The sequence below is a fragment of the Rutilus rutilus genome (genome assembly GCF_951802725.1).
Source record: "Rutilus rutilus genome assembly, chromosome: 15".
Lineage (NCBI taxonomy): Eukaryota > Metazoa > Chordata > Actinopteri > Cypriniformes > Leuciscidae > Rutilus > Rutilus rutilus.
In genome coordinates, this window is record NC_140220.1 from 31,709,705 (window position 1) to 31,732,896 (window position 23,192).

The window sequence follows — 23,192 nt, forward strand, 5'->3', positions numbered from 1 at the left end:
AAAGAAAACCCTAAAAGTATTCATAGTGAACCATAACATAAAAAGCACCAAACTTCTTGTGCACTTCAAATGAAAGCTTTAATTAGAAATAGTTATATACACACTGTAGAATTAAATTAAACTTTATACAAATATTAAAATACTATCTTCACACCCACAGCAATATACAGAGGAAAACCAAAAAAAAAAAAGTGTAATGGGGATGGGGAGCTGGGTGGATGAGTCAACTTAAATTACATTTGCAGAAAAACACCGTACAACAGTGTTTCACACACATCCTGGACATCCTTTTTTAATTGCGTCCTTTCTTTTTTTTTTAAACTTAAAAAATCCTTTGAATGAAACTGATCAACAAAAAGAAATAAAAGCTCATATGTTCATATTTCACAATCACAAAAAAAAAGAAAAGGTTCTGAGGAAGTTCGGGTGGACAATCTTATGTCACATCCTCCAAAGGAGTAAAACCCTACGTCTGAAATTCAACAAGACAATGTTTATGCATAGAAAAAAAAAAAAAAAAGTAAGGCCATAAGGAAACTGAAGACAAATTACCATAAAGCCAGTGAGACAGAAGAAACGTGATTACAAAGTGAGAAATGCATAAAATGTACAAGTTAAGGCAGCAGTAATATTTTGCCTTCAGTTTGCATGAAAAAAATGTAAATAAATTTACAAATACAAGTCAGGAACACAAAACTGAGGATGTGCAGATTAGACAAACTGCCCTCTCTCTCCAAAATCAGACGCGCACACAAAAAATACATATACGATGCATGGTGACAAACATCAGAATCTCACATGAACCACACAGGGGGATATACACACGAGGTGGCAATGTCCAATGAGCAAGGATGAAAAATTGCAAAACGAAAAGCAATTCAAATAAAATTAGTTTGGTTTTTCAAATGCCCATTTGCCAAAAGAACATTATGAGTGAAGAACAAGGCCATTTTCTGGAGCTGAGTCTAGACAGCGCATTAAAACAATGCACAACCTATTTAAGATCTGATGGGATAGCTGATGCATTCTTTACAAATACCATCTTAATAGCAAATGATTTATTAAGAAAACTTAATAGAAGGTGCTTCTATCTTTGATAGTCATCTTTAAGATGTTAGCCACGCCACAGCTGGCTTTGCAAAGCATTCAAATGTAATATATGCGGCTTCTATTGCTTAAATTATATTCCAGATATTATTAGTCTAAGTCAAAGCTAATAAGGTACAGGCCAGCAATGAACTTAGTCCACACCCAACAAAGTCCTCTTGGAAAAAGAACATACAAGTGATTAAAAAAACAAAACAAAAAACATCAAAGTTTTCTTTGCTTGTGCGTGCAACACATAAACATGAGGGAGCTATACTTGCTTTTAAAAGGAAGAAATAAAGTTGAATTATTTCTCTGAAAGTATGTCTCCCTCACTTTGGACAAACAGACATGTAGACAAGGAACATCCATCCTAGTTAAATAACGTCGCGATTAGAAAATGGAGGTATTGAAAATGTTTCCTATTTTGGGGAAAAGAAGCCTAGATGATACTTCAGCCCTCTTCGAATGACAACAGCCACAGTCACACACGCACGCACGCACACACACACACACACACACACACGCAGAGCACAGCACAGGTACTTTTTGACAAATAAAAAGGCAAGCATGTATTTGAGTACAGTACAATGTAAATCAGTTCAACCCTGCGTCTCGCACAAGGGAATGTGTCGAGATGGTGCTATGCGCGTCATGCTTGGATTGTGCCGTGCTCCTGCGTGTAAGCGTGTAGAACGAAACAGAGAATAGAAATTGCACAGAACATGCAGCATCAAAGAGAAAAGGGCCTGGCTTAGCAAATCCTTGCTGAACTCTCCCCTTCGCGAGAGGTCACAGTCATTGACGGAGCAGAGATCCACAATGTAATCTTAATGCATTCATCTGTAATTAGTGAATCCTCGTCATGACGAGGTAAGCCTGTGAGTGCAACTGATTGTTAGCGCGCCTGCAAGAAAAGTGTTAAACTCGAGCATTCGCGCATCCCTTTGAGGGGTCGTCCGGTCAAAAGTCCTTCCTGTCAAGAGAGCTGCCAGACTCCACGGGGGCCACGCAGCTTGAAGACCCCAGGGCCGGGCGATTTGTTGGCAGAGGGACAGCTGATGGATCTTATTTACTGCTGCGTTCTGACGGGTAGGTGTGGGGTAAGTGTTTGGTGAGAAGCTTTAGGGGTTGCAGTGCTGGCCAGCGATGACAGAGAGAGGGAGGGGGGCTGCACACAGACTCAGGCTTCCTTTAGCAATGGAATATCTGAAGAAAAAAAGACATGACGAAGGTATAAGGTTAGGCACAGAAATGAAAATGAGTATTGTAACATCAAAAAAACAAAACAAAAAACGGGTCAATGGCATGTAGCTAATTTTTTTCATTAAAAAATACTTTAAAAATGCAATCCACACAAAAACAACAACGTGAATACACCTCTTCTATGATGAGTGTGTTTTGAAATATTGTTTAATAATATTACTATTGTAAAATGTTGTTTTTTTTCCCCCCAGAAATTTAACAGAAAAACACCAAATTAAGCCAAAACGCCCATTTTGTCGAGTATCCGCACAAATGAAACCACACATCACCGCTACATCTAGATTTGCAAGTTCACTCACCATCACCATACTCTTCGGCAGAGGTGACTGAAAGCAAGCTGTGCTGATCGCTGCTCTCGCTGCTCTGCCTGCGGTGGAGAGGCGCAGCGGCACCAGGCTGCTCAGCAGCCCAGGAGCGAGAGGATGAGGAGGATGGAGAGGAGGAAGAGGGCACCTGGTGAACCAATACAGTCTCTGCGTGACACAAGGGCGCAGCAGTCGAGGTGGAGGGGAAACTGTAACTCGTCTGAGCCTGTTCTAGAGGTTCGTTCAGACCCTCCACCTGCGGGCCCTCCGACAGCACGATCTGAACCCGGGACTCGGGAGGTGGCACGGAAGTGCCGCCTGCGCCGTACACGGCCTCTTCGTAGGAGGGCAGCGAGACCTGAACGCCCTCCACCATGATGGAGGTAGGCTGTCCTGACACACCCTGCTCCCGGCTGCTTTGAAAGAGTGAAGGAGAGATATGGGAATAAAAAGTAAGGCTTAAACGGTGTCAAATCCTGACCTGCGGCTTACATCACAGTGGGCTGATTACGCAACAGCAAATTACTGGAACAACCTGGGGAGGTGCCATGTTTGTTTATGTCAAACAGTTGGAATTAGGATTGACTTAAACTCTGCGTGCTACTAAAATTAGTACATACGCAAACACTTTAAGAAGCTGGTTTTTGAACGTTCTCAATGCATTCAGTGGTACCAAAAATGACTGAAAAAGAACAAAAATAACATTTAAAAATGTACTATAATAAAATATCTATATATATATCTATATGTTTAAAATTGTTTAAAATTAAGAAAAACTTTTTGGACACTTGCTAGGTGTCAAATGTAGTAGAACTTTTATTCAGCAAAGATGCATTAAATGCAGTGACTAAAGACATTTATAATGTAACAAAAAATCTGCATGCTATCAAAGGAATAAATTCCATTTTAAAATATATGAAAAGAGAAAACCGTTATTTTATATTGTAATAATATTTCACAATATTACAGTTTTTACTGTATTTTGATCATATAAATGCTGCGTTGGTGAGCATAAGAAACTTTTTTTTATTTTTTTTATCTTACCAACCCAAAACTAAACCCAAAATAAAAATCTTAAGTGTCTTTTTAATATCCGAAAGTATACAGAATACTTTATTTACTTTTTCCTGAAGCATTTTTATAACAAAAAAGAGTCATAATTTAGGTTTTCATGACAGTTTTACTCCTCACGTTTTTAGATTTACATAAGAACTCTATGTAATCTCCTCCTTTGTGAGAATAAAAAAAAGATGCGCTCAGTAAGAGGGAGACAGGGCCTCACCGGCTGTGGTGGAAGGACTTGAGTTTGGGCTGAAGCAAAACAAACAGCACCACCAGCAGCAGGATGAGGGCCACAGAACTGGCAGTGGAGGCCACGATAGACAGAGCCGGCATGGGAAGCATAGCGCGCTGCTCCTCCTCTGGAAGAGAAAGCCTTTGTTTAATTCACAGCAGTGCGTAAAGCCAAAAAAAAAAAAAAAAGTTTATAATCAGATATAGTTGAAAAGCCAATTTAAACAAGTCTAAGGTGGTTAGCTGGTCTACCATCCTGGCTAAACCGTTTAACCTGGCCTGTTTTGGAGGTTTTAGAGGGGTTTGGGGAGATTTCAGCAGTTTGTGCTGGGAAACCATCTGGCCAAACAAAAAAAAAAAACCCAGCAAACCACTTTCAGCTGTTTTAGATTTTTTTTCCCCATCAGGGATAACTTCAATAAAGCTAATCACAAAACCAAACAATCAGATTTAAATGATAAACAGTAATCAAGTTGTGTGAAAAAACCACATTCACGCCACTGATTTCAGAGCTCAAAGTTCACATTTTTAGAGCTCCCTAAAATTTTAACTTCCATCCGTGACTGAATATCCAAAACAATGTTGATTGTCTAACAAAAAAATGTATAGGTGATGTTTAAATGAAGCTTTCTGGGACCTAAAACTTCCAATGCTGTACTAACTCACTTGAACAGCTTGAACTGCTATCAACATTATTATCATTTAATACATTTAAAATGATTCTCGGTTCGCAACATTTGCCAAGAAGGAGGAAAACTTCCCATATGTACCATGATGGCAGAATTTCCAAATGGCCTGCTGTGTGACATACCTTGCACAGAGTGACAGCTGATCTGCAAGGGCGATTTCCACTCTCCATTGTCACAGGTTCGGAACTGGTACCCTCCTTTTAGAATGTAACCCTGATCACAGAAGTACTCAATCACGGTACCCTGGGTCAGTCTGTGGCACGGCGAGGGGTGGCATTTATATCCTCCGTTCTCCGGCTCACTCGGTGGTTGACAAACTATTGGAAAAAAAGCTTGAGAGTCAGTGCGAAGGAGAGGAACCAGAGCTTTCATATTCATTTAGAAGTTTGACATAGAACTGTTTTTCTACGTAATGCGTAATTCCAACATAATGTGAACACAGCATTAGCCTTTGTGGAATGAAATGCTAAAGAGAGGGTTAAACTGAATGAACATACCATCATTTTTGACACAGCGAGGCAGGTCAGAAGACCAGTGGCCTGAGACGGTGCAGGTGATAATGCTGTAGCCATCCAGCGTGTATCCTGGATCGCAGCTGTACTGCAATAGTGTGCCAACAGGGAAGGAGCCACGGTTTGTTTCCGTCAAGTTCCCACTGCCATGAGGCACAACTGAGGGTCTGGGACAACCTACAGGGGCAGACAGAGCAGAAGTTAGCATAAAAACCCATTCAACTGTGCCAGCCAGTTCAAATTTCTCATGGGGCCTGTTCCGGTTATAGTGTCCTTCAATAAGTCTGCAGTACAGACTACATAAACTACAGTTATTTAATAATGATAAAAGCCACTTATTGACTGTAAATATAGGAGAACAAATGATAAAAGATTAGTTGGTAAAAGATCAACTAACAATAGGCGCGTTTCCATTACAGATTTGCGCAAAACTTTTGCGATTTTTTTTCTAAATGTCGACAAAAAACTCTTGCGAAATGACGGCGTTTCCATGAACCGATGTTATGCGACTAAAACTTCTTTTTTTCCTCTCGTGATAAGTAAAATCATTCCAAAAACCACAGCAACGGACGTTGGTAGGTTTATGTACTATATCCCAGCCACTGCACTGGCCATTATTATGAATCGAAGGAGATATGTGTGTTTTTTCCAAGCATTAATGGTAAGGAACGAGGCTTATTATACTTGTGAGCGGCACATATGAGGTGTTTCTCCCTCATTTCTGCTTCGAGGTCTTGATTGTGCCATTTATTTGAGGTTTAGAATCCATTATTCCTGTAATAATTTTGTCTTATATGAATTTAATAAAGAGCTCGTCTCGTATTCTGTCCAAACACACTGCGTCATCTACGTCAGCTGACCTGTAAATGCGCAAAAACTGTTTCCATTGCAGTTTTGCGAAATATTTCTTTTTCGAACTGCCTGAAAAACCACCTCATGCGAGCGTAACAACTTTTTTGCGATAACTGGGAGTTTTCGCGAAAATTACGTGTTTCCATTAAGCGTATTTTCAATTCGCAATTTCAATTTGCGCAATTTGAAGGGTAATGGAAACGCGGCTAATGACAAAATTTTCGTGACCAACTTGACCATGAGTGAAATCTGCATGGGGAACTTTCACCTAGGGTTGCAAAGGGGCTGAATATTTCTGGTAAATTTCCAGAAACTTTCTAAAAGTGAATATCAAAAACTGAAAATTTCCAAATAATCCTGAAAAGTTTCCGAAAGTTTCCAAATAATCCTGAAAAGTTTCCAAAATTTCTGGAAGTTTTGCAACCCTACTTTCACCTTCACCTCCCGATCACACAGATTCCAACTGAAATGACATTTTGCAGAGCAACGTTAATTGCGACTGCACGTTAAGGCTGCTTAGAAATGTTCTGAAGAAAAAAAAGTGAAACTTTGAAACTGTGTTTTCATGGTTGATCATTTCTGTCACTTCCAAGTACTTGGGAACTAACATCACACAGACTCAGGCTCACACCAAAAATTCTGGTCTAAAAGTGACCTAAAATTGATTTGCACTAACCCTAAAATTCATAACGTGTCAAAGAAAAAGGGGACACAAGTAGATCTTATTCTCATATTGCTGACTGTCTGGTATTACATCCTCAATTTAACAAAAAACCTTCACCCATATTACACACATAATGTCCAGCTTTGAAAAGCATAACAGAATACTACATTTCTACCCTCGGGCTTAATGGCATAAAGCCAGTGGTATCTCTTTCCCTCTCATTTTCTTCTTCTTTCTCACACAAGCAAAAAAAAAAAAAAACACATTTCCTGAGCCCCTGAGCCGGAGCTTTATTCACACAATAGATCACTTGAAACACGTAAACATGTCTATCCCCTTATTACATTTATCCAGCAGAAAGAAAGAAAACAACTCAAACAAACAAGGTCTGTTTGGAGAGACCACCTCGATCACTGTGTTCTCTAATCTGAGCTTTCAACATGCTCTTAAGCTGCGATCAGCCGATTATGGACTCAGAGTTTGGACATACAGCTCAAACTCTTCTGATTTGACACCAGAGAAACATTCAGGATATGAACTACAGATGCAAAGCTTCACAATCCATTATATCAAACGTGCAACATCTGTAAGCAATTGCTTTTTTGGTGGGAGTCAGCGATCAGTATTTTAATGCACTTTTTAAAATGGAAAGTTCTGATTCTGAGTGGACCAGCCACACTCAAAGTCGACGTGCATTACAATGTACAGTATGATAAAAGTGTTCTGTTTCAGCTTAAAATTCTAATTCAAATCATAAAATATGTAGAAACAATTACATGTCCTATACTGACTTTTAAATGTAAAATAATAAAACATTAAATGAAAAAAGAAATATACATAAATTGTAAAAAGTACAAAAATGTAAATACAATATAAAATATTATTATAATATTAATAAATAAAAAAAGCCTGAAAACCAATTATTTGGCAAAAGAACATTTTATTCTGATTAATATAATTATTATTTATTATTATTAAATGTAACTACTTATTGAACCTGTCTATCGTACTGCTGTTGGCCAATTATATACAAAGCCAATATTAAATAATAAGCCACTTGAAGCCATGCATTACATAGAATTTATCATGATTTAGGCACAACAAAGCATATGGCTATGGTAAAATCATTGTACTCAAAAGGCGTATACTTGACGTATCCTTTTATTCCACAAATAAACCTTCAAAAGGAAGAGAATGAGACTACATATGTGACAAAATATAGCTCACATTAAAGATATATATTGCAAACCTCAGCTACATTGTTTTGCCTTTGGTTGAAACTGGATCTTCAAAATAGAAATGTTCTTCATTGTTGTCATTTCATTATTAGTTCATGCGTCACCGAAAGCTAGGATCTATCAAGGGAAAATGTGAAAAGAATCTCAGATTTGCGGAAGAACGTTTGTAACCGACGGCTGCCCAGACCTGCTATGACAAGTTGGACTGGGCCTTCGCAATCTAAAACTGACTGTACACATGACAATCGAGATACCTATCTTAGCAGTACCATATGGGATGGGTTAGCCTATTTGTTTGAAAACATTACGTCCAGAAATATGTTGTAATGTTTCAACTGAAATCCCAATTAACCTGTTTGGCTGGCAGAAGTTTCATAAGAAACCTGGTTAATTTAATCTACCTTGAACAGATCACATTTACCACAAAAAAAATGTCCTAATGCACTCTAACTGGATCCTTGACCTCCTCTACTAAACACCAATAATCTGAATAAAATATACCTCATTTAGATAATGAGAAGTTCAGCATTTGGAGTGAGATCCCAACAAATGAAACTAAATGTCAAACACATGGTCCCGAACGGCCTTTACCCTCCATCTGTCCATGATGCAGCACCCAGAAGAAAGAAAAAAACCCACGGGATTAACAGCGGAATGAAATTCTAATTATGCTTCATTAGAAATGGCAGTGGTCTAAAAAGCGGATCACTTTACTGACCACTGCAGTGCGCAGATGCTCAGCGAGACCAAAACCCAGCGGTCCGGGCATGGATTAGACCCTGGTGTCTCCAAAAAACAAAACAAAAATCCTCCCTGGTAAATATGTTTTTGTTGGGAGATCTCCTTATGACACGGGCTGATGTGTTTTTCAATCTCTATTGTCTCTCTCCTAATTCAAATCCCTGAGATCGTAAGCAAATTGTCAGCAAATGGTAGAAGGGGGATTTGTTCCTCTGTCCCATTTATGGAATTTGTAGAAACTAAAGAAAGAGGATCTCCCACAGACATAAACCTAACTAAGGGATGGCTGGTATGACCAAAATCTTTAATTCATGACATGATTCATTTTATAATCACAACAACAGTGTATCAGGACTTCTTTTCACTGGAAATGCCGCCCCAAAAAAATGCCATAACAATGTGGTAATGTCTATTTTTTGATTCTCTAGTGACTTAGAGAAAAATGTTAATCACCTAATCTTATTTGAGATTGAATAAGAAGTCTGATGTCAGTACAGAAACAGTTTACATTTATGTAATAGTCGAGTTTTTACTGAGTTCATTTTTGTTAACTGAAACTGCTAGTTGAAAAAAATGATTAGTTGAAATTAATCAATTTTTTTATCATAAGTGGTTGCATTCAATTGATTTGATCTACATTTAAACAAATGCATTAAGTAAGAACTAAGTTGAACTTACGATAATTTTTTTTATTAATTTCAACTAATAATTTTTTTCAGTGTACTTGTGTAAAACTACACTAAAATAAATGTCCATGGCACCAAACTAAAACAAAAATGATACACAGTACATTATAAAACGTGAAATCTTACCAATCTGAATGCATTAAGCTTGAAAATGTCAATAGATAGAAATACAACAAGACTTTGCCAGCCCTAAAATACTAAAACTATACTAAATTTAATAGAATTAAAAAATAAAAATGTAAGCAAAATGTTTCCACCATATGCACGCAGCACATTATCATAGCTAATAAACAGGTTGGAAAAATACACTATTGTTCAAAAGTACGATTTTTATTTTATTTGATATATCTTAAACTTTTAAACAGTATTGAAAAGGTATAGCAGAATCTATACCAGCTTGACACATTTCTACTACCCTAATGCCCTGCTCTAACCTCACATGGTGATTCATTCATAATACATGTTTGTTCATTGAACTCTTAATACAGTTATCACCAAAGCCTGCTTTACAAACCTCCTGAGATATCCAGTGCTGTGGGCCGACGCGTTTATAGCACTGCGAGTTTGACGTTGTTGACGAAACAAGCACACCGCAGCTGCTGAGATATGAGACCCACCCGTGACAAAACATGTCTTGAATGGCTCTCAAAGGGCTAATAACAGTATGCAGTTTCCTTCTTGTAAGAAAACGCTGCATGAGAGAGAGAGAGGAGGCCGCGAGATACTCGAGTCTCATGTTTCTGTGTACATAACACGGTTGGGACGACATGAATCCAACTGCAGGCGAGAGGGATAACGAGTTGATGTGTGTGAGTGTATGTGTCTGCGTTTACTGTTCCCACATGTGTTTAGAGCAGACTCAAAGGGTTAAAGGGAAACACAGCACACAGCTGACTGCGAGAGATAAAGCGCACCCACAGACTCTCACGCCCGAGCAGGAAGGGATGTTAGGAAAGAGTTTCAGTGAATGTTGTGTGTTATTCCTGCAGGGACAGAGGAGAGAGGAATGAGTTTCCACATGAACATGTCTAATAACACAGAAAAAAAAAGACAGACGAACTTGGCTGCTACACCAAAACGAGCCCCGACAAGACATCCAGGTGACTCTCCCAGGGTAAAACACTGATCCATCCAGAATGAAACCGTAACTGTTCGAGCCTCTAATGCCTGAATCCACAGATTCAATAATATTTTATTGACTCAACACACAAACATCGACCAAAATATCAAAAAACATCTCTCAGCACCATCATTTAAACACTGCTAAGCATTTTCACATTTGACTTTGACAGAGATAGTGTAGCATAGACCAACATTAATACATATTTATAATAATAATTCTCTAATTTATGCATACTAAAAGGTCTATAATTATTTTCATGTTAAGCAATAAATGGATATAAAAAATGTATACCATTAAATAAATAAATATAAAACAAAAATCAATCATTTTAATTGCTACAAGTGAATTTAGGCATCACAACATTATAATATACAGTATGTAAAATGGATTTTAGTTTTGAGGTTGACAAAAGATCAAAGTATTAGTAGTTTAAAGATTAACTTTAAGTGAGCGTTAGATGATGGCAAAGGAAATCTAAATGAGAATGCACAGTAAAATAAAAAAATGTCTAATATTGGCCCATAACTTAATAAAATAAAATAACTGATGATAATATTGATTATTAGCCATAACAAAATGCATCTCTAAAATATATAGGCTAGTATCCTTTTATTTGGGACACGTGAGCAACAAAAGGGCCTTAAATGATGCCTGTCTTCTGAGAAACCGAACAAAAGCATTAACCAAAGCTCCACGTGTTCTGTATTATGCCCATTTATACCCCGAGGTCGGAGACTGACTGATTTAAGCAGCTTGTCCTCACAAACCAAATCGACTAGGAGGGAAAACCGAGAGACAATCTGACAGAAGACACAGAGGAAGACTCTATTGTTCCTCTAGGCTTTGTCACAGTTAAAAGTGGCAGATGGGTGTTTGCACCCTCCTGATTCTATTCGGACAGCTGTGAGGCACAAGCAACTCCTCTTCTGTGTGCAGAGAGGGATAAAAAGGAAAAAAACAGAGAGCGAGAGGGGGCACCCGGTGGCCCTGCTGTGTCTGCTATCAGCGGATGGCTCTAGACACAGTGCTCTTGTGTTCGGGATCTGCTGTGCCTTGGCTCACCCACTCCAGGAATGCACTCGGCCCACAGCTAATGACAGATTGGAGCCTCTGTGGTGCACGCAAGCGGTCGGAGCAAAAGCTACTGCCATTCAGCTGCCTGGATCCTGGGCCAGCAGCTGTGCTCAGAGGTGCTGACATCAATTGTGCTGGCTAATGGCTATTAGGAACTTGAGTGCGAAAAGGGCATCTGTTTAAACGTGACTAGGCGACTTAGAGGGTCAACAGTGAATGGCTATCAAACACAGTCCACAAAGACAGATGGTGCAGTTGTTAGTTGTTTTGAAGCAAGGCGGGGATACAAACTTTTTTTTTTTTTGGCAATGCTGAGCAAAAAAGGGTGGAGTGTTTTTTTTCTCAGATGGATTTATGTAAATAGTTTCACTTTTTTAATCTCACACCACGAGCTAAACCACCAAGGGATCGGTTCCACACGCAACAGATACTAAACACTAGTCGCAGCAACTTTAACAGCAACCTTAAAATAATTGAATGTACTTGAATGGAAAGTTCACCTCATGTTTTGGTGTCTTATTCACAAAAAGTACCAGATCAACCAATTCACTGAAAAGATTCAACTCAAAAGAATGATTTGTTAATGAATCAGACATCCGATTCCCAGATTTTCAGTGAAAAACAACTTTTAATCGGGTCTGTTTCTCATCTAGAGTTATCATACAGGTTCAGTGCTGGACTTTGCTATTCTTCTAGTTATTTATCTATAGCGACTAATAAATCAGAAGTCTCGCACATTCACAGGAAATAGCTTTCTTCCACGCTGAAAAGTAAGGTGGATACAGTTGTATGGAGCACTTTTATGCTGCTTTTTGATCTTTTCTGAAGCTTGAAAGCTTCAGTCCCTGTTCAGAATTTCTCCATTATTTTCAGTAGAGATAGAGGTTTGAAATGAAGGAAATAAAGCAACAAAGTGTATACTCCACATTTATGCAACTATTTAAACGTCTACACTAGGAAATAATCTAGGCTAATCATCATATGAGGAACCGTCTGTCTCTTAGTCACTTACATTTTTACTTCCTCATGAAGGCTATACTGGCTATACAAGGCAAGATGTGGGTTCTGTAATAATTAAATCACTATGAGCCAGTGTGGCTAAAGTATTGTCAGGATTAAAATGGGTTTTTATAAAACGGCATGATTTCCCTGATGTGTAATGAATATTTGAAATATTGACTGCTAGTTACAAAGCTACAAACAAGCGAACATGTGAGCAAATAGATCAGCAAAAGATTAAATGTTATATTTAGATTCGCAATTTCACATAAACAGTTTCATATTATCCCCTTTCTACACATGATTAACCAGACATCAACCTTTAAACTCAGTCATGCCATTGTGTTTGATAAGGGCGTGGGTGGATAATAAACTGAACCAAACACATCTTGTATGGGACTATTAAGATATGTACAACATAAAAGTAATATTGGACGTAATAAGGACGTGGATGCACACATGAACTTGATCGTGCTTGTCAGAATGTGTAACAGCCGTTGTGGATGCACTCTTCCAGTAACAACGTGCTGAAACACAGGCAACTGGCAACACCAGTGCTCTCATTATAATGTAATGTATAGACTAAATGTTTTTTTTGGTCCAGACCAAACTACAAGTGTGAACACAACCTGACTCCCATTGTGGATGTGCTCTTCACATAACAACGCTGAAACAAGGGAACTAAAGCACACACACAAAAAAAACATACAGTCTATTACAATAGTGTTCTCGTAACGATAAAGAAAAAGAAAAATATATTTATATCTATTGATCGATCGTCGCTGTCAAGTTCGAGTACTCGAGTCCTTCTCTAGTCCACACTATAGTGTTCATCGAGGGCACACAGGGCCACAAGAGAGGCGCTTGCAGCCTTCTGAATTATGAAATGACAAATGGGGCATCCTACAGTCTTGTGCGCTTCAATGACATGCACTGAAGTGAAGGTACAAAAAGAGACACAAGCCCTATGATTCATATCATTCCCAACCCAAATGATGATACCCACACAAACATCCTCTAAAACATTTGCTATGAAATTGAGGGACAGCACAACATCTGCTAAACCTGTGCTACTAACAACATATTTTTACTGTAGAAAGCTAAGCAAGCTTTGAGGGGAAAAAAATAAAACTTCACACAGATTTTCCAAAGAAGAAGAATCAGGTCAACTCTTTTAAAGTCGCACTACAAAGTGATCGAACCGAAACTTGGGAAATGTGAAGTGTACGATCACAATTCTCATTTCAGTTCTAATGTTATTTTCACATGATGTGCCCTCAATCAAACAAACATCACTGTTATTGGTAATGATGGTAAAAAAAAGTGCAGACATTTCTCAAACCCACACAAACCACATCCTGAAGCATAAGAATGCTGCTTCTGCATTTTGTTTTGGAGATAAACCTTTTATCTAACAAGGATGCATTACATTGATCAAAAGACAATTATAATGTATCAGTTTCCAAAGAAATTACTAAGCAGCACAACATTGATAATTTCATGATGATTTCTAAAGGATCATGTGACACGGAAGACTGGAGTAATGCCTATTTTTTATAATAATAATATATGAATAATACGTTTTTAAATTGTAATATTTAACTGTATTAGTGTATTTGATTAAATAAATTGAGCCTTGGTGACCATGCAAAAACATTAAAAACAATCTTACCAGCCCCAAACCTCATGTCAAGTTATACCTATAACGGTTTGTGCATGAAAGCACCTGAAAACAATCAATATTTGTTGCAAATTCTATTTGATTCTACTTTTTACAATTTAATTCTGCTTTTTGATTATTCACAATAGCTGAGGTGTAGGGTTTATGTATGCTATAGCTCACGATGCCAGCACCTCATCCAATGCCTTTCAGGTCATAATGGTTTGAAAACACAGTCTTTGCTGAGGTGAGAGGGAACACTTGCTAACGTATGGAAGTGTTACAGTGATAAATCAGAGTAAGAAGTGAGTAACATGGGAAATTCCTGTAGCTCACAATTTGCCTAGTGCTAAAAACAGAGCGACTTCAGCTGTGTGCCTTTAGGGAGATGCTTTTCGTTCTCACACTCTGAAATAGTGTCGGCTAAGTCAAGCTCCAGAAACCCTAAGATCAGCCCCTGAAAACAGCAAGTTTTTTTTTTTAATTGTTGCCTTCCTGTGCTACTTCCTCTTGTTTGTTTCTGTTTGACACACGTGAATGAAGCGATGCAATCGAGCCTTTTAAAAAGAATCGTTTCAAACAACATCATTTCATAAAGTACGATCTGGTCCCTTCTTGTTTCTACTTGCATCTAAACTTTGTAGATCGTTATCTTGGTGCCTTGAAATTGCATTGTTCAGTGAATGCTTCAAGCAGTTCGCTGTAACATTGTAAACCACAAACTGTGGTTTTGCAGGTCCTGTCTTGAATTTGGATGTGCGCAATTACTAATTTCATTAACGTTTAAAAGGACATTTTGCGACCGACTAGTCTATAATGCTGCTAAAAATAGGTCAGATAAGTACGATATATGATTGCCGTGCATAACGTTATCAAATCTGAATTAATAGGCAGTACAGGCCCAATAAGTTCAAACCTAATAGCCTTTTATAAACAGATTTCCTCAAATAAAAAGTTAGTCCACACAAGTCAGCCCGTTAAGGTATTGTTGTTCGTTACCACGGCAACCACTTGCTTGTCAGGGTATGAACACACTTCTTGTGTATGAAAATATCTGTACACATGACGGGCTGCAAAATCGCAAGAAAAACTTGACGTGTACTGACAGCTACATTATTTAACCGGATTTTCTTTGTTAGGATGCTGATATAGCAACTGTTCAAGTGTCAAGTAAGTAACTTGCTCATCTTCCGAGTGGACTTTTCTTTGACACAAAGAAAACCTATGCATGCAAAATCTGAGGTTAAATTAAATTATTTTGTTTTTCGCTCCAAAATAATATATTACTTTTAAAATGTAAAATTAACATTAATTTAAACATAGCTTTTGTAAAAAATATAAAGCAAAAAAAATGTGAATGACGACTAGTATTTCCAAGTCGACTGGCAGCAGCAGTATCGTTTAATCGACTAGTCGAATAGTCTCGCGCATCCCTAGTCTTGACATTGATGACCTGCCAATCAAGCTACATGGCCAAAAGTATAAGCAGACCTGTGGGGATTTGCACATCCGATTCAGGTTTCTCTTTCATCACTCACAAGCCTTATATGCTTCCTTCAGCATGTTCTACAACAGACCAATACAGATCCAAGGTCTAGGACTTCCTGTGAGGGGTCAATTTCATGCATTTAGGCCTACACCCATGAAGACTTAAAGACTTTACCTATTATGTCCATTTTTACAAGATGTACTATAAGTCTCAGGTTTTCCCAGAATGAGTCTGTGAAGTTTCAGCTCAATTTACCCCATGGATCATTTATTTTACCAATCTGTAAATGTCCTTTTCTGGGTGGAAGCAAAAACATGCGGTTTTTCGTGAACGTACTTTTAAATGCAAATGAACTGCTGCTCCTCACCCCCCTTTCCAGAGGAGCGCGGAGCCTTAACAACTCATGCCTCTGATACTCAGCCAACAACAAACAAAACATCTGTTTTTTTATTTTTTTATTGTGGTTACGTTCACATGACTTTGCAGTTCTTCATCATCATTATTTGGACATAGCCATACCAGTTTAATCTTCTGATATGCGGTTGTCTGAGCGCACACACCCAAAGCACAAGCACAGAAAGCCCCGCTGTCACATGGCGTGTGTCGCGTGAGCAATAAACATAGTTCTCTTTCGCATCCTATTGCGCTTAAACTGTCAAATACACACAAAGTTTACATAAACACAGTCGGTTATGTCTGTGAATGTAAACAGCTGGGAAAGAAATTGCATGTCTATATTAGAAAGACGTGCATTAAAGTGACAGCAGCCTAATATCCAGTATCTGCTGCTGTCAATGCTGTTAATGTGAATAAAATGTATGAAAAAAATGACTGAATAACTTTTGTAGCTTTAATAGCATACTTGAATGCTGTAGTTAAATGCTTTAGCAGAAGATAAACATGGCAGACTGTGTACAGCTCACTCAGGGGAGGAGCTATGCTAATAGGGCTGATTCCGTCGCTAGGCGTCAGTTCACTGTCACATCACAATGGATGCATTCCTGAACAACTCATTTTGAGACACCTTTTCTGATTTATGGGGAAAATAACAAACAGAGTGGATGGATTTTTACCACAGTATGGTGATTGTGTACACAACAAAATTATGTTCAAGTGAATTTTGCATAATAAGTCCCCTTTAAATAAATTTGTTTTATTTACAATTTCTTTTCAACATTTTTTTAACTGAAATTACACACTTCACCTTTAAGAACACTGAAGAGATGAACCGAACAAAAATGGATATTTGGGTGGATGAATGGAAAAACAGCCAAAAATATGGCACAATATCATCAACAGACTTTCATCGGATGACCTTGAAAAATCATCCCTTCTGTCCGCTGCTCAGTCTGTGGGAAGGCTGAACACGTAGCTTTCAGCCGATGTACTAGATTCATGCCAAACACGTGTGAGCAGCCATACATTCATGCATACTCACACACACACAATATATTACTTGGGATCACTTGGGACACTTTTGTCCCTGGCTCGACTTTGTGGTGCTGAATCAATATGGGAATGTGGCCACATGGGATCAGCGGTCCAGCCGAATCCCACCATCCCTCAATCTCTCCATCTCCAAATGCAACGCTCTCAATGACTCACATATTACATAAGGCAAGAGACACTCATTTGCTCATTGAGCCGCGTTCACGTGTTGTTAAGGGGAAATAGTGCAGATGCCGTGTGGTTTTGGAAACAGAGAGTTAAAGGCTATACGGACTGGACTAGTTTCAGTAACTATATTAGTTTCAGTAACAATATTATTAACAGAGAACGGTTTTGATTTCAAATAATGATTCAGGTAGATTGGGTCAATACTTAGTATATACAGTCCCCTCCGCAAATACTGGCACCCTTGGTAAATATGAGCAAAAACAGCTGCGAATTTCAAAAGGGACCTGGTTCTATGGTCTGATGAAACTATAAAAAGAGCTTTATGAGTTAAAGAATAACTTAGGCTTTATAAAAACAAGTGCCCAAGTGACTAAGGTCACACATACACACCTCAGTCTTTATAACAACACATCGACTGCCAGTCAACATGGACATCTGTCTTAGTTCTCAGGCCAAATCTGCCATGCTGAACATGATATAGAGGTATTTTAGTGAGGGAGACTCTGGATGAGACTCTCACGGACAAGGGCAACAGACATACGCACACCCTCAGTGGAGAGAAAGAAAGAGAGTGAGTGTGTGCCCAGCCCCCACAAACACCTCCCAGATGCTCGACTGAAAACAAAGAAACGATGCTCATTTTATTCCATCCGGTAGCTTAAGTCCAACGGTTATTTCTGTTATCAAAGCACTGACAGCGATAAAAAACGAAAGAACAAAGGCCTTTGTCTTTGACGTCAAGAATCATGGATGCCAATAGACAAAACCGCCCCATTGAAAACCATTTGTGACTCAGAATTATGCAGAAACCCGAAATTCAATATAATACATCGAAAAATCTCCATTCCCGCAAGTTACTTTACATATTTCATAATCTATGGACATATTAGCCTACTTCCTACGAAATAAATCAATGAGGCAGCTGTCGGCATCTTAAATATTAATGTTTAAAGAGTGTGAGAGCGGACGCAGCGGTGGAAGGTCGAGGTGTAGGAGTTTGGAGGAGGTTTTTGTGAATAATCTTACCTGAAGCTTGGCCTGTGGGGAACATGCCGAGGAGAAGGAGCAGCAGGGATTTGGCGGCCACCCTGTGAGCGAGCGAGGCTCTCGTCTCACACGCTACCATTCCATTGCACATCTTTCAGCACTGCTTGTGCAGCAAGAGTCCTCTCCGGCTGAACCTGATGACACAAACACACACTTATTACTACATGGAGCTCAGTGGTTAAGTGTATTAAATGCAAAACAGAAGCGGTAGCAACAAACCCTTTATGAGTACTTTACCGCACTCACATGTAGGGCTGTGCAATATGACCAAAAAACACGATATGAGTAATTTTATGTTACGATAAAGATAGCCTATATATCATTCACGATATACTGAATAAGGTTTTTATGATATAACATTTTAATCAACAATCCGTGTGGTGTACGGTGTTGTTTATATTACATATTAAGCTTATTAGCAAATATGCACTTAGGGAAAAGACAAGAGCACGGCCATCATGCAAATGAGAGCAGGTGCAACGGCGCTGCTAAGTAAGCACAAGCCATTTGTCAGCATTCCTCCAAAAGAAGATACATGTGTGTGCAGAAGGAAGATTAAGTTCAAAAACATGGGATGCTCGAGTCTGAGAAACAAACAGGATGCTGAGAGTGCAGCTACAGCCAATCTGCCACCGCCGCCACACCTTTCCCCTCATAGCTCCGGAGAAGCACTAGGGTGTCCAAGGAGCACAAGGAGTGTGACGCACATCCCACTGGCAGAGAAGAGCTCGCCTGCTGTCTCGTGTACCAAACAGACTGGTGCAATAGAACATTCTGCAACAAAATGCTCAGTGCCAACAGGATCCCAGAGTGGGATAGCAGCAAATCAGCCTGGATTCAGTAAAAGTGACTAAGGTGTTGTACAGATGGCATCCCGAGTAAGCGTAATATCGTAATAACACAAATATCCAACAACGATTGCTTGAAAATATTGTAAAATACAGATAAATGACCGCATCACAAGCTGTTGAAGGACCAAACTTGTACAAAATGCAGAGAAAAATGGATTGTAACTCTCTAGATATTCACACGACACAAGCACAAAAGACTACAATGGCATTTCGAGGACCGTTGCTGACTGAAATAATACTGTAAAGTAACTCTAAAGTGGATTTAAAGGGTAAGTTCACCCAAAAATGAAAATTCCTTCCAAACCCACAACACTTCTATTCATATTCAATTTTTTTTAACGAAACTTGAGAGCTTTCTGTTCCTCCATTGGAAAGTCCATTACATCACAACGTAGATGCATCAAAAAGTTGATAAAAAATATCCATATGAATCAAGGTTAAGTCTAAGTTAGACACGAACAGACTTAATTTAGGCTTTTATTCACATATAAACATTAATCAAAGCACATAACCAGATAAAGCACATCAAATATGATATGATTTATATGGAAATGTTTTAGGACCCATTTATGGACATTTTGAAGCATCAACGTTTTACTGGAATTGACTTTCAATGAAGGAACCGAAATCCCTCGGGTTTTAATAAAAATAGCCTATCTTAATTTGTGTTTGAGGAAGCATTTCTTTACCACTTTGTGATCAAAAACAAGTTTAACCACATCAGAAAGCCATAATCCTATCACACTACTAGTCACTTTCCTTTGAAGCAAACATAAAATCCGGCCAGATGCCAAAAATAACGTGGCACCACAGTTCCTGCTTCATCATACCAGAGCTGCCTTCAGTTTCAAACCTAAAAGGGTTTCGAGCAAGAAATATCCAAATACAGAGCCCTTCCTGGAAGTTTTGTGCAAGATAGGAGACAGAAAGGGAGAAAAACAGAAATGCATAGCTGGGAGGCCTTTTGTTTAGTATATTATAGCTCACACAATTCCTTTATATACACCTTTGCATATGAAAAGCAATGAGGAAGAGGTGGTCATCTATAGGGATGCAACAAGAGTTTGTGCAGGGAAGTTTTTCAAAGCAACAGTTACATTTGTCCACATGATATCATATTGAAACAACATCTTGATCAAGTTTCAACATGAAGCTTCACATTTAAGTCAAGACATGCTACTGCAAAAAGCACAGTAAAGTAGTAGTTGGGTTACAAGCGGTGCAAAAACCCATGCATGCTGGCTGAAAATTAGAGATACCAGACAATTACAAAGCAATTAGTCGTGGGCAGATGACACTAATCTGGTTTACACGACTCTATCGCCTCACTGCAAAAACTAGCAGCACACCTTTATAAAAATAAATAAATAAAAGGCCAGGTATTTGGAGAGAAAAAAAAGTGCGCGTAGGGACATAACGTATGTAAGACAGAAATAAGCCCCAGTATGTGCGAGCTTAAAGTCACACGCGTCGACACGTGCAACTGTTCCGAGAGCAGAACAAGTACAACAAAGAGAACAGATTGTGCCCCTGCTCTCCAAATACAGTGAACGGAACAATATTAACCTATACAATCAAACAAAAACATGATGACTCACTAATGTTCGCGATTAAGTTTCATAAAATAAGAAACTTTGAGGTTGTTTCTAACTTTTCGAACACAAGTTTTTAAAGTCCTCCTGTTGTGCGAACACCGTTTACGGCACAGCACGTTGTGGATGTTTGCGCGTGACGTGTAGGAGTCCGATGTTTCGACATGTCGTTTTTGTAACGGGAAGAAAAAACAGGATGTATATTATAATTACATATAGACAAACTCCCTAGATATTCACACGACGCAAGAAACCGGTTGACGCAAGCACAAAAGACTACAACGATATTCGAGGTCCGTTGCTGACCGAAATAATACTGTAACACATTGACGAATATACTTGTCAATGTATCGGAAACAAAAACAGCCGTTTAATAATACACATACAACAGATATTTAACAGTCTAGTAAAGTAAAATGGCAGCCTATGGCTAACAACAGGCTTTGTCCGCATCGTCGGACTGGCGACTTTAGTAATCGCGTTATGACACACTAATTAACAGCCACATTTCCAATTGAAACTCGCAAGATAATGACATAAGGACAGTGTGATTAACTTAAAAAAAAAAACACACACACACACACGTCACGATCTTGAACAAAAACGATCTTTCGCTGTGATCGGAACAGTGCTTTTGATTGGATTAGGATTCACTAGCGAGCCAAGTTATATGGTTGGAATAGCTCCCCGTGTGAATATTAAAGTCCTATCAATCAATACCTAACCGACCTACTATTTCTATATTTAAGTACATAGACTGAATCATTTGGCTATCGATATATGTCAGCTTTTACGCTAAATAGTGATTCAGACCCTAAAGACTCCGAGTGGCTAACCGTGTTAGCTCAGCTAACTAACCTTCACAGCGCAAAAAAACCCCAAAACAGATCTTACCAGTGAATGCCCTCCTCTTTAAAACCAGTATCGGGTCACCATGGAGCTGCGTCTAATAGATGGAAATCCCAGGGCTACTGCTAACGCGGTATATGCTGGTATGGAATATATTCTGAGATTCTGACGGCCCTTTACGCTCTGAACATCCGTCTACGGAGAAGGTTGAGAGCAGCCAGCCAGCGGGGCCAGATCGGAGTACCTCCTCCCAACAGTAGGAGAGGGCTTCGAGCTCCACCAGTGGCCTCGCTCTCACACCGTCTCCATGACGACCATGGCGAACTGTACGCGAGAGGGGCGGGGCTTACGAGGTCTGCTAGTTCACGAGAAATCAGCTGTAACTTGGAAGAGAAGAGGGGGATGCGATCTAACACAGATGGGGCCAGTGGCGGATACAGAACGTCATTAATAGGTGGGCCTGGTGAATATAAGGAGGGGCCTCGGTTTTTTTAAGCTTATACACACCTGATTCCCGGGCTCCGTATTAGAGCTTTCACACTGCGCGCGGATGCGGTCTGGCGATGCGTTCCAGTTGCGGTGCGTATATAGCAGTGCAGAGATCGTTTCCGCACCAAGTCTATTTCTTCTGTGCTGCACGCGCTTAATTAAAGTGACAGCGCATGGTTCGTGGTCAAAATGAACACAGATTGACATGAAAATATAATAATCTCACCATAAATGCGTTTAATTTAATTATACTCTTTTTCACAGTCATCTTTTTTAGGCTACTTTAAGACCGGGGTAAAGCAAGGACAACTACAATTTACCTCAACAAGGCGACATAATGAACAACCTCGTCTCATTCGTGGAGGTGAAAAAGCAAGTTATTTGTGACATGCAAGATTTATTGTTTTAAAACTTAAATGCAAAAGAAAAGGCATGAGAGTTGGCTGTTTTTGTCAATTTTAAGTTTTAATTTAAAATCTTTGCGATTTTAATATAGGCTAGCTAGCTAAGTACTACTACATGGTTAAATATTTTACCACTTGCTTGAGCAACTTAATATATAGAAGTAGCACTGAATAATACGTTGTTTAAATTGTGTTAAAAAACGTTTATTAAAGAGTGTATGCGTACAAAGAGAATCGCAATGCTGACAAAACTTTTTTTAAATAGGCTATAAGTTGCTGTATAACTTCTGGATTTGAACAGTGGTGGAGTAAGTAGCCTATCTCAGTATACTTAAGTAAAAGTACAAATAACCAGAGACATATTTACTTCAGTAAAAGTAGAAGTACCACAATGAAAACCCTACTTAAGTAAAAAGTACCTGATTTTAAATGTAGGCTACTTTAAGTATTAAAAGTAAAAGTACTTGCATTAGATTAGCCTACAATTTTTCTCTTAATGTCTATATTCTAATAATTAGGGCTGTAACAATATGAAACCGAAATCGCGACACACACCCAATTTGAACTTAACATTAGCCTATACAATACCTACACCACAAATCTAGTTGAGGATAAATTCTTTCAAATTGGGCAATCCCAGCATTATGGACGTGACATTTGCAGTAA

At 38.8% G+C, this 23,192-nt stretch overlaps 1 protein-coding gene across 2 annotated transcripts; it reads right to left on the minus strand.

Moving 5' to 3' along the window:
• Positions 1–53: 53 nt before the first annotated feature.
• Positions 54–21,891, minus strand: susd6 (sushi domain containing 6). Of its 2 annotated transcripts, none has more exons than XM_084432859.1 (7): positions 21,679–21,891; positions 18,321–18,475; positions 5,137–5,328; positions 4,762–4,956; positions 3,940–4,078; positions 2,652–3,070; positions 54–2,295 (listed from the first exon to the last, which is right to left on the minus strand). In XM_084432859.1, the coding sequence occupies exons 2-7, from the start codon at positions 18,430–18,432 to the stop codon at positions 2,270–2,272; spliced, it is 1,083 nt and encodes a 360-aa protein (XP_084288985.1). In that variant the 5' UTR covers positions 18,433–18,475; positions 21,679–21,891; the 3' UTR covers positions 54–2,269. The 2 variants fall into 2 exon arrangements, with proteins under 2 accessions (XP_084288985.1, XP_084288984.1); XM_084432858.1 differs by having other exon boundaries at positions 2,652–3,073; positions 21,679–21,881.
• Between the last annotated feature and the right edge of the window lie 1,301 nt (positions 21,892–23,192).